General features: G+C 39.2%; 1 protein-coding gene across 1 annotated transcript in view; it reads left to right on the top strand.

The window, feature by feature from the left end:
• Positions 1–18,910, top strand: part of LOC123768688 (nephrin) — a 293,699-nt gene that overhangs the window by 214,005 nt on the left and 60,784 nt on the right. Inside the window, 2 exon segments of the mRNA XM_069316344.1 lie at positions 7,960–8,168; positions 17,729–17,892. Of these exon segments, the coding sequence (XP_069172445.1) occupies positions 7,960–8,168; positions 17,729–17,892 (373 nt within the window).

Raw genomic sequence — 18,910 nt, forward strand, 5'->3', positions numbered from 1 at the left:
TTGTGTGTGGACCAAAATGATAGTTTGTAGTCTTTTCTTGAGTGTTAGTTCGTATACCCTGATCACCTCTCTGTCACGAGCCTTACTGCTCTCCACTCTCCTTCTTCCAACCAATTTCACCATGCATCACAATGCAAGCTCATCATCATTAGGAACTGTGACGTAAAGAGAGAGGGAGTGTCTTTCCGAGTCCCAAGTCCAGCCAGGGAGGAAGAAAGTGGTTTGGTTAACAGCAGGTAATACGTCACTGTTAACCTGGTAACTGAAGGCTGGCGAGGGGGGACAACTTTGTGCTGAAAATGGTTGTCGACTTTAGGGTAATGGAGGACCACTGTGCAACGTCCCCCTGCCTCAACTGCAAGCCTGAAGGACGGGTAATGTATTGTGCCCGTAAGGGAGAATGGTTTTGGGTGTGGGAGGTTTGGGTGTTCAGGGTTGGTGTGTGTGTGGAGTTGGAAGTGTGTATGGTGTTAGGGTGTGTGTGTGGATTTGGGGTGGATGAGGATCTAGTCTCTGAAGTGATTCTCACTTTGATGTATTTGATGGCTATTCCGTTGTTTCAATTACCCGACCACCGCGTCATAAACGTTTCTGGTCGCTGTGGCGGCGGCTGGTGAAGATGAGGGTTGCAGAGGTCCGGATAAGATTGTGGTTGAGTTTGTGGTTGTGGTTACTTAGGTTGCAGTGGGTGTGCCCTGGCTGCGGTTGGGTTAGAAAGCTCCAGCAAGTAAGGTGTTTATATCCTCTTTTGAAGTTTAAAAGTGTTTACCTTCCCAGATATTATGTCCATGTTTATGTTCCTTGCTCCCACTTGTTGTTTGATTTACATTCCTTCTGTGATTCCCGATATATTGATCGGCACACAGACGGCCTGCGCACCCATTATGGTTATGGATGAGATGAGTGATTGGTGTTTGCTGGCATGTAGTGACGGTGTTGTATACCAGCTGCCAGTATTTACTGAGCAAAGGCGTGAGACCAACAGCGAATGAGAGAGAGAGAAGATGAGGGAGAATTTGGGAGAGAGAGAGAGAGAGGTGAAGGAGAGAAGGGAAAGAGGAAAATGAAAGAGAGAGAGGAGAGAGAGAAGGAGAGAGAGAGAGAGAAAAGAGAGAGAGAGAGAGAGAGAGAGAGAGAGAGAGAGAGAGAGAGAGAGAGAGAGAGAGAGAGAGAGAGAGAGAGAGAGAGAGAGAGAGAGAGAGATATGAGGGGTAAGGTGCATTAAATTCTGTCTATTCGTGCTTTTGATATGTTGATGTTATTTTACAAGACAACCAATTCGTGAGTCTATAATTACTTGGCGAGTATGATTATCTTCCAAAAACTAACTTAAAGCCCATTATAATTGAATTCTACACTAATCAGTAAATTTCTAACGCGGAAGCGTTATATTGCTAGTCCGGAGCTACAATTAGTCGATCAAGGCATCGTAAACTTTTCTGGCAGCCAATCAAAATAGTGACCAAATGCCCGTTAAACTAGAAGCCAAATCCTCTAATTATAATAAAAAAAACGCTTTGCACACGATACATCCTCAGGCTATGCTTGTCCATGCAGCAGCCAAACCCAAACACGCTTTCATAAATTTTGTCGTAATGAGATAGCAGTATTTTCTCAAATATAAATTTATAATATGTATCAGGGAAGGATAAAAACCCACACTTGTGTATTTGTGAAATTTATGTAAGGAATTTACACCAAGTCTTTTACACTCTCCTAAGTGCTTTGTCAAGTATCCTCCGAATTACTTCAGAGGAAAGCTTTACTGGGAAAATGATTCAGAGGGAATTCAATTTGATCTCAATAAATAGATGAATGAAAGCAGTCCCATTAGCCGCGTTCATTGGGTATGGAGAGGGTTACGAGGGATAGCAGCCAGATGAACACTATTAAAAACAACTTCAGTTCCCTGAATAACAGGATTACAGAAAGGACAAATGACCATATTTTTGTAGATGACATTATCGCTGGTACATCAGCAGATGAGGACTGTACAGATGACTTACGGGCTAACCATAGCCCGTGCTACATTGACACTTCGTTCTGAGTAGCTAAATCTGAAACAACATCAATCCACAGATGACACCTTCTGACTCCATCTACTGTAGCTTACACTGCTCCTGTGCCAGGTAAGTCCACTACGGGCTCACCATAACCCGTGCTACTTGCCCCGCTCCTGTGCCAGGTAAGTCCACTACGGGCTCACCATAACCCGTGCTACTTGCCCCGCTCCTGTGCCAGGTAAATTACGGGCTCAAAATATCCCGTGCTACTAGGAACTTGTTTTAGTAGCTGAATCTATAACAACAACAACATCCACAGATGAGGAAATCTTAGTAGGATCTCCACCGTCGCAGCTCAAATACGACACCTACTCGATACAAGACCTCCTCGTGGAGGCGATCTCACCAAATCCCGATGACTGCACGTGCCATGTCAACTCGCAGCAAGGCTCAGCCAAAGAACAAACGGAAGACTTAGACTAACACTAACTACAAGACTACACTAACCCATCAGCTTCATAACTGTGCCCCGATCCACAGATCTTCAGTATCAGATATTGATAAAGATAATGACTCCAAAAAGTCTCCACTTACGGGCTCACTATAGCCCGTGCCGCGTGGAACTTATGGTTCTGAGTAGCTGAATCAAAAACAACAACAACAATGGATGGCAACCTCATTAGACGTTAAGATGTAAGTCTCGTCCAAATCACACACTCAGACCTTGAGAAAGCACTCAGACGAGTGTGAAAGATCCGGTGTAAATTTCCTTACATAAATATCACCAATACACAAGGATGGTTTTTATCCTGTTATTATGACTGTGGGAAGACATTACCATTACTAGCGAATCAGAATGTTATGTATATAGTTGGGTCTAGATCAGGTTAAGTTAGGTGCTGCCGGCAACTGTCCATCTTCATATGATCCACAAGAAGACTCCACTTCTTGACTGGATATCTCCACTTGTATATATCTTGGAGTCTCCACTGGAGACCCCACTCCACCTTAACATAAGGATAAATTGTACTGTAAAGGGCATTTGGGCTTTTACGGGACAGATACTAAGTATAGTTACACAGACTCGTTCACATACCCCACGTGTGTCCACTACCAGTCCATATATATATCTACACATATGTGTAGACATTTAGTAGATCTGAAATTTTACGCTGGCAGTCATGCTATTATGAACAATTTGGGTAATTATTCAAGGTTTACCATTAAAATATAATAACCCCCGTCTCCTCATCAAAGATATAAAGACCCTTAGACTACCATCACCAGACAAATTGTACTTGACTCATTATTGTTCACGCTTACGCCTCAACTTTATTCTAATAAACAATCCTTACTAAACTTATAATGTCCCGAATAATGACTCACCATTAAACAAACGACGTAAATATAAATAATAAGGTAAATAAAGATTTGAATCTCATCACTACATAGAATTTAATCGTAATCTCGGTGCCACCTGCAGATTATCTTTGTAGATTTAGTGATACGTTAGTAGTTTGTTTTATCGCAACATCCCCCACTTCCCCCCCCCCCCTCATATTATAAAGAGTGATGACAACATGGTACAGAGACATTCTCTGCTTAAGTTACCATGTACCATCGAAGTATAGATGCTACTTCACACAAGGTGCGGTAATCGACGTATATACAAAATATTCATACATCACAGTAAGGGATTTTAAACACTCTTGTCCCTAAAATAGAAACGGCTTTGGAGAAGATCGCAATAAAATGGTTTTCATTGCAACTCGCTAGAAATTAGTCTTGTTATACGCCAGCTATTTTGGGACCTGGGTAATTAACCACCCCTCCCTCCAACCACCACACTACCAACCACCCCAGTTCTCTCCAACCAACGCATCCACCTAGCACGCTTGCTTAATAAGTTTTTCGTGTAGTGAGATAGTGAGGAGAAAATCGAAGTCTGTCTGATTTGATATTCGGGTTAAGGCCTGTCAACCTTTGGATGGTTATTAAGATCACTACCATTGCTTACCGACCAACCAGTAAGTATTCTTACCGACCAACCAGTATAAGTATTGCCGACCATATTTCTGGGACAAAATAAGCTCTCAACTGATATGCACGTAGAAGCGGATCTCAGACTAAACGCGCCATGCGTGTGCGCTAGAAATAAAAGTGCACACGTTAATTTATTTGTATATATATATATATATGTGTGTGTGTGTGTGTGTGTGTGTGTGTGTGTGTGTGTGTGTGTGTGTGTGTGTGTGTGTGTGTGTGTGTGTGTGTGTATGTGTGTGTATGTGTGTGTGTGTGTGTGTGTGTGTATGTGTGTGTATGTGTGTGTGTGTGTATGTGTGTGTGTACGTAAATCAGAAACATTAACACGTGAAGAAAAATGTGACAGTGTCAGACCACGAAGGAAGAATTGAAACAGGAATTTCCTTAAGTACTTTCGTATTTAACAATACATCTTCAGAAGTGATATATATCTCCAGAATATATAAATATAACTGAATATGACTACATATTCTGTGTTGATTATCTCGTTTATTGCTTCTATCCCTTTGACTTGTGCTCTTGCATCTTGATTTAATTGGAAGAGTTCTCCAAATGTAATATTTGTTTTAGGTAAACTAAACATATATATGTAACTTTAGAATGTATTACAATTATTATATATTTACACAACGTTCCGAACCTACATGGTTCATTCTCAAGTGATGGGACTCTACGTTGTAATTGTTTGTTGCTTTAGATTTAGCTACTCAGAACGAAATGTCCATGTAGCACGGGCTATAGTGATCCCGTAATGGGACTCTACCGGGCGTATTGGATTTATACCGTTAGGGGTCAGGTACATAAAATACGAAATAGATGAAGAATATGGCGTAAAGGGTGAAGAGTAAAACGAAAAAAGGGGAAAATACATACAAAGATTAATCGGGTGTAGTGGGCGTGGCATTTTGAGGAATGTCGTCAACACTGGCGTCTTCACGTTGCTGTCTTGTTCTTACTCTCATTGTGGGTAGAGTGAATAGTTCGTTACTTGGGTATTTATTGTGGGGTGTTTTACTTTTATGTGAATGGCTTCAAGAATCTGTAATCGTGTTACATGTTGAGTTTTCTCAAGATGTAAGATATAATGAAGATTACAAATCAAAATGAGGCCAGCTAGCGGATGTAGTGCAAGCCAACAAGAAGTATAATGAGCTAGAGAAGTCGAGATACAATGCACAAAATCAGGGAACCACTTCCAGAGATAACCAACACGAATGAGACGGGGCCTATGAGCTAGAACTCACTCCCACACAGACACAAACAATTAAGAACAAGTAGGTTAGAAGCAATTCGTAGTAGAAAAAAATTGGTAAAACTAAATAAGAAAGCCAAACACGTACGACTCGTTCAACTCCGAGTTCTTCATCGTCTGACCAATCTCTAACTCCAGCAGAAGGCCCGTTAGGAACAGACGGAGAGACAAATAATGGACACTTGCTTCAGGCAACGCTGCAGGCGTGGTATGGCTTCATCAAGACTTCTTCTTTACGACCGAGAGATTATCACAATTACCGAATTAATGAGAATTTTGTGGGAGGGTTTAATTGCACGATTTTTCCTCTGAATTAATAGATTTTTCCCCGCACGTGATGTAAAAAAAAAGTTTATATTTAATGAGGACTGGAGTGATTATTCACATTGTTCTGATATCTCTGGTTGTATTAAAACGTATTACTTAGCAATCTTCGAAGCGAAGTTAGTCACGCAAAGCTGTTCTAAACATGCAATGTTGGTGATACAGTTGGCTCCGTGTAGGAGATTGAAGACTCCTTGTGTTGGGGGCTGGAGGGATTCTGGTGTTTGGGATGATAATCTATTTTTAAAGGATTGGTGTAAAGGATTGTTGGTTATTTATTTTTGGTGGTGGTCGGTTCCTTACTGGATATGGTGGGCGTCGTTTCTTACGGAGAATCAGCTGCTTGTCAATTATTTCAAGTTTTAATTGTGAGGGACGAGAGGTTACGTATCAAAGATGAAAAGCTACTTGTTAAGGACGACAGGCTACTGACGAGGAACGACTGGCAACTTCTCTAGAACGAAAGCCCGTCATAGACCAAAAACTACTGGCCAAGATGATATTCTATATATATATGTAAAGCATGATAAACTATGCCTATATACACAAAATTACTTGCAAAATATTTTCTAGGTCCATCGTTCTGCGACAGAACTTTTATCTAAAAAGTTAAAAAGTATCTAGATAGCATGTTTATCCCTGAAGAAAAAATATTTCTTAGAATCTCAATTGGACATTAAAACACTCCTCATAAGAATCAACTACAGCCACAGGACCCAGAGTCAACAACGAACATATATCAAAAGGAAATATATGATACAAATCCGAATAAGTTCTACACAAGACAGTAATTTCCCAGAGGGTTGAAGGACTTTTTTTATCAAAGAAGTTATACGAAAATTAATTAATGGTGTGACATAATTAATGAGTAAATTAATGATGAAAGAAGGAAAGTCCGAATCCATACCATTATATATATATATATATGTCGTACCTAGTAGCCAGAACGCACTTCTCAGCCTACTATGCAAGGCCCGATTTGCCTAATAAGCCAAGTTTTCATGAATTAATTGTTTTTCGACTACCTAACCTACCTAACCTAACCTAACCTAACTTTTTCGGCTACCTAACCAAACCTAACCTATAAAGATAGGTTAGGTTAGGTTAGGTAGGGTTGGTTAGGTTTGGTCATATATCTACGTTAATTTTAACTCCAATAAAAAAAATTGACCTCATACATAATGAAATGGGTAGCTTTATCATTTCATAAGAAAAAAATTAGAAAAAATATATTAATTCAGGAAAACTTGGCTTATTAGGCAAATCGGGCCTTGAATAGTAGGCCAAAAAGTGAGTTCTGGCTACTAGGTACGACATATATATATATATATATATATATATATATATATATATATATATATATATATATATATATATATATAATGTAAATATATATATATATATATATATATATATATATATATATATATATATATATATATATATATATAAATGTGTGTGTGTGTGTCCTTGGTTCCCGTCTGGAAGTAGAGGAGCTAAAAGAGCTCCTCTACTTAACTTTTAAGTATTCATTATATATGCACCAATGTACACCTTGTAAACAGTACCGCATTCCGTTATGTATATTTTCTTTATATAAGAGTTTTTAAAAATATTGATATCAAAGGAGAGTATCAATGTTGCTTACCGTGCCTATCCACTATACTGAATTACCTCTATCAGCAAATCCGGTATCAGGAGCGAGTATAATGCTCTTACTGAAAGCCACAGAAGTATCAGATCTCTTTACACAATTCTCGCTTCGTTTAAGAGAGGAAACTCGTGAGGAGGATCTCCCATTTTTGTTTTAAAATTTAAACTTACAAACATTCCACATAGAGATATTGAATGTACTTTGAAGTGCATTCATTTACAAAATGAATTGTAATTCCTGTTGGATAACATCGGTGAGTATATCTGTTCTTGCAATAAACAAGCACCTTTGCAGGATCGGCGTTCGATCCCAGATGGTCCAAACGGCTAGACACCATTTCTCAACACCATCCTCATGTCCCCAGCTCAAGAGTGTCTGTCGTTGGAATAAAGCTTCCAAATGCTATAAAGTTAAACTTGCTTAGTGATTGACCCTGATAGTTACATTAACTAATGAGTTTGAGTGGTACTGTACGATGGAATATCTGTAAAGTTGCTTGACTTACAAGGTGGACTGGACCGGAAAGTATATAAAGTAAAATAGCACTGATTATTTGGCCTTCAAAGCTAAATAAATTAAGAAAACAATCTAAATTAAACATAATTATCAACCTGTGTCATCGCTCATTGGCTAATTTATTGCATGAATACCTATACGTGTTTTCCTGTTCTCTTCTACAGCTACGACACCAGAAGCGGGCCTTTTAACGAGGGGGTGAGATGGGCCGATAAGGGCTATCTGGGCTCCCGCGCCTTCTTCAGGATCATGTCAGATCCACCAACCTTGGTGGTCGATGATGTTAAGGTGGCTGACCAGGCAGTCTATACCTGCAGGGTTGACTATAAAGTGAGGCCTTCAGCCATCACCAAAGTCAACCTTACTGTTATTGGTAAGTATGACCATTCCCCTTCCTTCCTTCCCCTATTCTTCTTCTTCTTTCCGTCCCCCTCACATTTTCCGCCACTCAGTGTATGCTACTTTATTGTGGATAGAACTTGTACCTAATTATCAAATGATTGACTATAATTAGAGAGTTGGACAGTATTTTGACCAATAATTCGAGGAAAGTTGGTGAAACCTCGAATATTTGGAATAGAATCACTGGGGTAAGTAGGTTGATAACGTTTTGGAATCTATATATAGATGACTACTCGATATAATTTATATAACTAATTGTATATGTGTCTACTTTGACGGATACTAGAAAAATATGTTTCCTCTCAAAACAGATGAGAAAGTGAGCAAGAGCGATAGCAAGAAGGATAGGGAGAGAGAGAGAGCGAGAAAGAGAGAGAGAGAGAGAGAGAGAGAGAGAGAGAGAGAGAGAGAGAGAGAGAGAGAGAGAGAGAGAGAGAGAGAGAGAGAGAGAGAGAGAGAGAGAGAAACAAAGACCCGTACATAGACACAGAGTCGAGACATACAGACGGATACAGATAGGCATACACACCAATAAGCAGAGATATACACAAACCAATAGACTAGCAGGAAGGCCGGCAGATAAACGAATGACCACGAGAGAGACAAATAAACACAACCGGAAAGATAATTTGTGGAAAGTGTAGTCAGATTTTTGGCCAACTATCCAGCGAAAAACATGCGGATTCCGAAGTCTGTGGAGTAAGCAGATTTAAACTTTAAATTCTGTGGTAAAGGTGGACTGAAAACACACAAGCCGAGGTTCAGGACTGAGAGTTGCTTCTGGTGCAGTGTGAAACATGTTACGAGGCTCGCCTTATGCTAATAAATATATGTTTTTATAGCAAGAGTGGAATTACTTTTACAAATGTGGAGGCTGAAATTCGTGAGGACAGAAGGACGAGTGAGGAGAACGAGTTTGGTTCACACTTTAAAACTTGACTATAAGGGACTCGGTATCTGTTTTGTCTGTGACTCTTTAGTTAACATCAGTTGCGGGGTGTGAGAGAGAGAGAGAGAGAGAGAGAGAGAGAGAGAGAGAGAGAGAGAGAGAGAGAGAGAGAGAGAGAGAGAGAGAGAGAGAGAGAGAGAGAGAGAGACAGACAGACAGACAGACAGACAGACAGACAGAAAGAGAGAGGTGAGGGAGGGGGGTGGACAATTCTTGCTTCACTGTACTCATAGAAAGTGTATTTCCACCATGAATTTCGATTGGTTTTCCATTCTGATAATTTTGACTATTAAAACCAGGTAATATATCTTATTTAGTTGAAAGCTATAATTTTCAGAGATAAAATATATTTTGAAACCTTTATATAAGCTTTATATCAAATCTCACTACTTATTTGTAAGACTGCCGCATTAAATGTAACGCTTCTAATATAAATACATTACTGATATACATCATATACTGCAGATGTTGTCAAATCGCTCTTAAAAAAATTATAAATTTATATTACACATATACTTTTTTTTACGAAAGTAGTATTTGGGCCGTTCTATTAGGTCTTACTAATTTATAATCGCAAATTAAGAAAATATTATAAAACATTCATTGTTGATTAATTATAAAATAATAAAAAAATCTATATAACACTGTACTGTTATTATTATTACTTATTAACGGCGTAACTCTCTAACATAAAATTACAAAAAATGCTGCAATAGAAGCAGATGCTGAATCAATTGACCAATGAATAAACAAATTTTGACCGGATTTTAAGAGAATTGGAGGATATAAAGAAAGACAATAAATGCAGTACAAAATAATCTCAGCAGATGAACGTTCCAGACGAAACTACGATAGAATGATATGAACAAATCCACAGGGGCCGTAATAAAGGTTCGAACCTACGCACGCGATGTTCCCAGATGCAACTTAGTCAACTGTACCACGACAAGGTCAAAAGAACTGCAACCTGGAGTGCTACTGCCATCACAAGGATCCCGAAGATTCTCAGAAGCATAATCAGGGATTCACACACTACCCCTCATGCACTCGGGCTCTGTCAACTAGTTGTTCTACCTCTACTTCAATACGAACCCTGCTCAAGACCCTTGTGGATTTGTTCATCTAACATATCCCACTATTGTGATTTCTGTGTGTATGGAATGCCATGACCGGACACGGAGTTATGAAGGGATACGTCAAGACAATTGGCAACGAGGGCATACGCAGGGACAAGTTTGAATCAAGGAATAGAGAAAGGCGTAAGACAAGCATGAAAAATGTGCGGGTGAAAACAAGGAACTTGGGAGAAATGAAGAGAACTGCGGAGCCGGGATCTGAGGAGGGTCGTAAAGAAGAAACTTACGTGGGTCAGCTGAGGGTGTAACAGGTGGGAGGAGGTAGGCAGGATGGCAGACACGATGTCGTAGGTTGTTCAGGAGAGAGAGAGAGAGAGAGAGAGAGAGAGAGAGAGAGAGAGAGAGAGAGAGAGAGAGAGAGAGAGAGAGAGAGAGAGAGAGAGAGAGAGAGAGAGAGAGAGAGACAGACAGACAGACAGACAGACAGACAGACAACCAGTCATAAAACATTATGAAAGATGTAAATATAAAACAGGTTATTAAATATTCATCCTTCTTAATCTGTCTCGAAATTGAAGAAAAAGCAAGAACGAAGATTTAATAATCATATTTCAAGGAACGTTACAGAATTCCTAATGTTCTGTAAAGACCACATGGGATTCTGGTAATAATTTCATTCTTCACAGAAGCAGAAACTATAAAGTTTCAGGGGATTTCCAACCGAGGCGAGGAGGACAAAATGGGTATAATATAGCGTAGGGCTTCTCCTTGGAAAGTAAAATAGCTGGAAGGGGGAGGGGACTAGAGATGCTTCCATGTCATATATCTGAGAGCTGGGAAGGAAACCACAAGGCAGAGGATATTTTTTTTTTTACTGTGAGTGTGTGTGTTTGTGTGTGTGTGTGTGTGTGTGTGTGTGTGTGTGTGTGTGTGTGTGTGTGTGTGTGTGTGTGTGTGTGTGTTTGTGTGTGTGTGTGTGTGTGTGTGTGTGTGTGTGTGTGTGTTTATGTGTGTGTGTGTGTGTGTGTGTGTGTGTGTGTGTGTGTGTGTGTGTGTGTGTGTGTGTGAGTGAGTGTGTGTTTGCTATTTGTATTTAATATTTTTGCCTGTAGGATCATACGTCACTTTGTCAAGCTCGAGACATATTTTCATGCTCGTGTTTCATGGAACCCTTAACAATCTTGGAAGAGGTTTAGCTGTTCTTTGCAGCTTTCCTCGAGGCTACAGGGTAGATGGTTTGTTTGTTTTCTACTGTTCTTCCCACCCATTACCCAAAATACATTCTGCAAATCAATGCGGGCAAATAATCATAATTTAAATACTTTCTAAGGTTTTATCTACTTGTCTATTTCATATTTGCCCAAGACATTTTCTGAGCTTACTCTACCCAACTGACACCACACATACATCTCAGACTGACACTTTCTACTGCTCATCCTCTTAAATTTTCATGGTACCCCTAACGACTCTTATATATACTTCGCTTACGCCCCCCATGGGTACATAAAGATTACTACTACCACATAAAGGTTACTACACTACTACACCGTCAGCCAGCGATCACCACGCCTGTCTTACTTGCTTCAGTCACTTCCTTCCACGGACGGTAAAGCGACGGTCTCGCTTCATGCAGGTCGGCGTTCAATTCTCGACCGTCCAAGTAGTTGGGCCCCATTCCTTCCCTCCGTCCCATCCCAAATCCTTATCCTGACCCCTTCTAAGTGCTACATAGTCGTAATGGCTTGGCGCTTTCTCCTAATAATTCTCCTTTCTTCCTTCCACGACGTAATCTCCATTCAACTTTTATTCCCACATTTAGTCACGAATACGTGTAAATAAACATACACACGGACGTTAAAAAATAGTATAAATTTTGTGTTATCTCTAAGACATGGCTCAATAACTAGCAACCAAAATAATTCATTTTATATATAAATAATTAAAATGTAGCAGTGATATATCCGTTTCGATATTAATACGAAGTTTTCATCCAAATGTTTTTTAAATTATGTTGGACAAATTTGGAAGTCAAATCTTAAAATTGTCATTTCTCTTAATATTTCCAAAATAATTCTCGGTATTCTTGAATATATAGACGTGAAACAGGGAACCCTGACATCTACTAATGCTAAAACACGACATTATGGGATTAAAACAATTATGGATAGTTACTGCCGAATAACTTGTAAAAATTCACGTTTTTATCTCTAATTAAAATGAGATAAATATCTCGTCTGATTGGTTTGTTTGGCTTCTCGCGTCTGTTTCAGTGGTCGTTTGGTTATGTGGTTTGTGATGGTGTGGTATAATTATTATTTTTTCTAATGTAGTATGCATGTGAGGCTTGGTATTGTGATATGAATGTGTCACATCTGTGTAACTCATGGAGGTATAACGCGGTTGAGGAAGTGCTTACCTGAATTTACCTGAGGGCTACCATCTCTCTAGTGTTCTTGACGGGGCAGGAAACTGACGGCCTGTCAAAGGTCCCCAAATTGTTCCTGAGTACTTTTTATAACTGGATAGTGAGGATATGGTCTGGCAAGTGTTGTAATGACTTGTTTTTTTGTGTTGTGGTAAGTTGGTAATGCAATAATGCGGTTGGTGTTGTGGCGGTGTGGTTGGTAGTGAGAGTGTGTGGTTGGTAGTGAGAGTGTGTGGTTGGAAGTGTGAGGTTGTAGTTGATGGTGTATAAAGCAGTAGGCTTGTATTATTGTATGCTATGTTGGAGTGTTGTGATGGGGCACGATGTGGGTGATGTTGTGTGGTTGTAGGTTTAAAGTGTTTCTAGAACGAGGCTCCACATAGCGAACACGATTTTTTTTAAAGGTGGAATAACGTATACAGTGACACATTTTCTTAAAAGAAACTGCAGAGAGCGAGAGAGAGAGAGAGAGAGAGAGAGAGAGAGAGAGAGAGAGAGAGAGAGAGAGAGAGAGAGAGAGAGAGAGAGAGAGAGAGAGAGAGAGAGAGAGAGAGAGGGATATCAATTAGCGAAACTGATCCATGATACAGTTAAGCTGTGTCACCGTGATCAGCAGGCAGGTGTTTATGTATCTTTATTTTGAAATAATTTTTATGGAAAGTACTTATGTTGATCAATTTGTTTTAATTTACTGCTCATGTCAAATTTATTCCAGTAACCTTCTCTTTCAACTCCTCTTCCTCTTCCTTCTTCCCTTCCTCTTCCTTCTTCCGTTCCTCTTCCACCTCTTCTTCTTCCACCTCCTCTTCTTCCACCTCCTCCTCTCACAAACGTGATGCCACTGCTACCATTGCTATTATGGCAAGCTGCTTACCACAAAATACAGTCAACAGAAATGTCTCTTGCACGATTTAACTCTTTGGCTTGTGAAAAATGTTTTGGTATTGCATTTGTTTATGAAGTCATAAATCCCCGCCAGCCCCATCCTATTGCACAAAAGACATGGGAATTATATAGTGGGTGAGTCTTTTACAACTGGTCAATTACCAGACCAATACGCTTCGGCAAAAAGATGACCATTTTTAAACTTTATTATTTTTCCTGCGTGATTACTCATAATTCGATTTTCGTTTCCTGTATATTTCGTTCAATATATTTCCCTACATATTTCGTTCAATATATTTCCCTACATATTTCGTTCAATATATTTCCCTACATATTTCTGTATATTTCGTTCAGTTATTCCCAGCATTTCTTTATATTTTATTCAGTTGTTTCTTGTTTTGATATATAATTGATCCCAATATATTACTCTGAATTTCGTGAATTTTTGCATATAACTGTACAATTCGTTCATTTTTTGTTTTTATATTTCTGTATATATTGTCATATTATTTCTTTTATTACTGCATTTTAAGTATTATTCCGTTCTCTGGGCTCGTGGAGCTGTGAACGATAACACCTGTAATTACCGGCCTTGTTAGGGAGGGAAGCGGGACTTATATTATTTATTGTGTTGTATCACACTACAGACTCGGCCTCACCCCTGGCATTAGGCAGACACATCAGTCACTAAGCAGACACAGCAGTGTTGACCAGATTACACACTAGAAGGTGAAGGGACGACGACGTTTCGGTCCGTCCTGGACCATTCTCAAGTCGATTGAGAATGGTCGACTTGAGAATGGTCCAGGACGGACCGAAACGTCGTCGTCCCTTCACCTTCTAGTGTGTGGTCTGGTCAACATACTTTAGCCACGTTATTGTGACTCATCACCTGCAGACACAGCAGTCACTAACCAGACGTTGCTTAGCTATAAAAATAGTTACAAAGCAGACACTAATAAAACAGTCACAAAACCGAAAATATCCCCATAGAACAGTCCCTAAACCGAAAATATCCCCATAGAACAGTCCCTAAACCGAAAATATCCCCATAGAACAGTCCCAAAACCGAAAATATCCCCATAGAACAGTCCCAAAACCGAAAATATCCCCATAGAACAGTCCCAAAACCGAAAATATCCCCATAGAACAGTCACAAAACAGAGAACTGCACCCAAAATCTAGACACAAAGCATTTACTAACTAGCGAACGTTGATCACAATTCCCTAAATCGTGCTCCGTAGCGAATTTAGTGGATGGGGTTAATCTATTACCATTTTATGTTTACGATATTCATGTAGAGTGGCCGGGAGGAATATATGCAGAGGCTGACAGGACATTTGTACAAGTGTTTGCTTAATCCGCTTTTCTATAAATGGGTGGACCCGTCAGGGAGGGAACCAGGGGGTGGTAGGGAAGTGGTTGGGCGCGAGTCGATAAATAAATAAATGACTCAGTGAGCAGGTCGGTAAGTTAACAGGTCAGTGGTTGAGCAGGTTAGTGGTTGAGCAGGTCAGTGATTGATCAGGACAGTGAATGAGCAGGACAGTGAGTAAGTCAGTGAGTAAACAAGTCAATGAGTAAATAAGTTTATAAATGAGAGAGCAAACCTATAAATAATAATGTTTTTGAGTTCAAATAAACTTTTTACTCAAAGAAATCATTATTATTAAAATGTATAAAACATTTCTGTACAGTAAGACCTATGAAAAGATAGGTTATTTATTTTGGTTCCATTGGTATTGTATTTGAAATGCACTGTACAAATGATTTGTATCTGAAGTACATGGGCGAGTCATTTACAGAGGTGGAATTTTGAACCCATCAAGAAAGTGAAGCACGTGTAAAATTGTAAAAATGTAAAAAAGTGTAAAATTCTAATTTAATTTTGATATTCAATTGTAAAGGGTTTTAATTCATAAACAGTAGTTTGACAGCTGGTTTAACCCGAATTACGCAATTCTTTATGAGTGTGAATCGACTCTTGGGAATCCGATCTTAGAGATCAAGTGATAAAATGCTTACTACAGTCTGTCTCCACCTGTCTCACTGTCTATCTACCTCTAGATCATTTTGTCTCCGTATTCCCAATGTCTGTCTACCTGCCTGTCAACCTTCGCTTTTATTCTTTCTCTGCCATTTTGTAATTTTCCGTCTCCCTCTCTGTCAGTTCCCTTAAATTTTCCCGTGATACCCTGACAATCTTAAGTCAGTAATGGTTTGACAGACATGTTCAAAAGCAGAGGTGTAATACTGATATTTTCAAGGGTTGACCATATTTTTTGGTAGATATCAAAGATGGCAGCTTAAGAGGCTTATCTTTGAACATAACTGCAAATGATATATCCCAAAATTATGGAAATGTCGTGAGATATTTTCCATCAGTTTTAATTGAACAATATCCGCTATTTATATTGAATATTAATATAAAATATCCAATATAAATATTGATTTTTTTTATAAAATATCCAATATAAATACTGAATATTTGATAAATATCCAATATTTATATTGGATATATATAAATTAAAATATAAAGGGGTACACCTCTGGTGAAATTGTAGGGACCCACATCCTCAAGGAAGAAAATAAAGAGTATTCAGGGAAGACCTTGTGGTTTCTCACTGAACACTTTAATCTTTTCTCTCCTACCATCCCTATTATTTCTTTTTTTATATATCTTGTATTATATTATTTTATTTTATTGCAATACTACAGTTTACAGAACATGCACACATATATATAACAATAAAATATTATATTATAAATATAATATAGTTTTTTATTGAATAAACAGCCTCTCATACTATTTGTCTACAGTGTTTGTTTGCACTATTACACGGCCAACCACTTCGGCTGGACGGTTGAGGGACGGTCTTGCTTCATGCAGGTCTGCGTTCAATCCCCGACTGTCCAAGTGGTTGGGCACCATTCCTTCCACCCTATCCAATCTCTAATTCTTATGCTGACCCCTTCCAAGTGCTAAATAGACGTAATGGCTTGGTACTCTATCCTGATCATTCCCTTTCATTGCACTATTACGCGCGCGCGCGCACACACACACACACACACACACACACACACACACACACACACACACACATATACACACCTTCTCTGCACACTTTTAGAATCCTTCAAACTTTCCCCCCTTGCACTTCTCCGGTTGTTCAGAACTTTGGCACTTCTCCCAACCACTCCAGCCTGTACCAGGCACCTCTCGCCAACTTTTATTATCTCCAACATTCCTCGGTGTTTCTCCAAAATTCCTCCAATTCTTGTGAACTTCTTCTCCGGTCGTCCGATACATCTCAAAAAGTTCTGAATCACTGATCGAGCCGAGAGCTCTGCAAGAGTCAGGTAGTACAACACGAGGCAGCAAGCCTCAAACATTTGCTGAGTGATGCCGTGTCTCTCTCTAGATCATATCTACAGCTTCCTTCATCAAATATTTGGATACTAGTATGTCTTTTTTCCTTTTCAAATTTTCTTTCTTAGTGTTTAAAAACAAATGGGATCTTAATGTTTTCTCTTGAATGACTTCCGATTTGACTTTTCTAAACATGAATATATTGAATATATGTGGTGAATATATTTGATGGTGAATATATTTCAAGTGAAACTACTATCACTGTAACACCAGTCTGCCGTGACCAAGCTCTACTTATCGGAAAAATTTGCCTTGACTGAATATTTCTTTTGGAAATATTGTCCAACTGGTAATTATAAACTTTATATATAATAACTTATAGAGATCATTACAATAATTGCTGTACTGTTCCGGTGTACAGCACTCTAAATCAAACTTAAATTTTGGCATACATTTAATAGCTTTTAGCTTTCAAATTTAGAAGGTATTTATATTAAAACAACGTGTATTTTATCATTACAGAGTTGTCACAAATATTGGCAAATTTTAATTCGCAAAATGAAAACAAGACAATTGAAAGAAGTAACCATACCATGAAGAATCAATGTCCAGACCATATTTTTCATTTGCCAATTGGTCTTAACCGAACCTCAACTGATAATATTAGTCTATGTTAACTTTAATCCTAAGAAAATTTTCCTGACCGATTTATTAGGCTTCCTTCAATATTATTTTAATCGATTCTATGTGTTTTCGTATAGGCCGGAATAGCATTCGTTGCTTAAGCGATTCTCATGCTAACATAGAGAACTCCTCTTTCCACAGTACCTCCTGGTCCGCCCATTATCTTGAACAGCATCGGTACGCAGCTAACTCACACTGTGGGTCCCCTTGAGGAAGGCGCCCACACCCAGCTCACCTGCAGGTCTGTGGGCGGATCTCCCACGCCCATACTCACGTGGTGGAGGGATGGGGACAGGCTGGACCAGGTAAGACCATTGGTGAGTAGCAGTGAGGAGGTGAAGTGTGTTGGTGTATGTCAGTGTGTGTGTGTGTGTGCGTGTGTTAGTGTGTGCGTCAAGCTATTTCACAAGCAAGCCAACATGCATTAGAAGACTCTTGACCTCTGAAGATTTCAAACCCTGTCAGCCAGGGGCCTCCATGCCCATTGGCATGTCCAGTACTATTACCACTCAGCCACCGACTGTACAGAAATATTGGGAAGTCGTCAGACTTATAACTCCCAACACCCGACAGCATTCGTGACTTTATTGGGCACAATATTTCTTCAAATCACTTCAACATGCTAAGACTGCTCGAGCATCAAGTGTGCGTCAAGCTTGAATGCTAAAATTAAAATCAAGATACGTACACAACTAGTGGTACAGTCCATATAACACTGTGTGTACACTTATAGTTTACTCTTGTTGTGAATTAAACTTGAGTATTCTCTGTATACTAAAACTTGAGTATACTCTGTAAACTTATGTATATATGCTGGTTGATCAGTAAGCTCCAATGGGTACTCTTATGAACTCTTCCTAAATGATAGGCAATAAATCCATCAGAAAACCGAGCAATAATATTACAATATATTATTATTCTATCTCTTGAGATAAAGCCCCTCTACCGCTTTTCAGTATCGTTTGCCTTGCGAACAAAAAACTTGATAATAACTCGTTTTGTCTGGGACAGGAAGCCTATATATATGCTCTAGGCTTATATCAAACTCTCTCCAAGGTCGAACTAAAGACCCTCCTAAAGATGTAACTTCACAACAGCTGTGCAACTCCAGGGTACATATTTACCCCTTGGTGAACAGTTGTATCAGGAGAAAGAAAACTTGCTCAACCATTTCTGCCCCACCCGGGAATCGAACTCGAGATTTCCTGAGGGGGAGTCGAGAACTGTGTTTTGATTGAATGTAAATTATCTTGATAAATAAACAGGATATCATTACTAAGTTTATCGGAGTCATAAAGAACTTCCCTTGTGATGATAGACTAA

This window comes from Procambarus clarkii, chromosome 83 (assembly GCF_040958095.1).
Source record: "Procambarus clarkii isolate CNS0578487 chromosome 83, FALCON_Pclarkii_2.0, whole genome shotgun sequence".
Classification (NCBI taxonomy): Eukaryota; Metazoa; Arthropoda; class Malacostraca; order Decapoda; family Cambaridae; genus Procambarus; species Procambarus clarkii.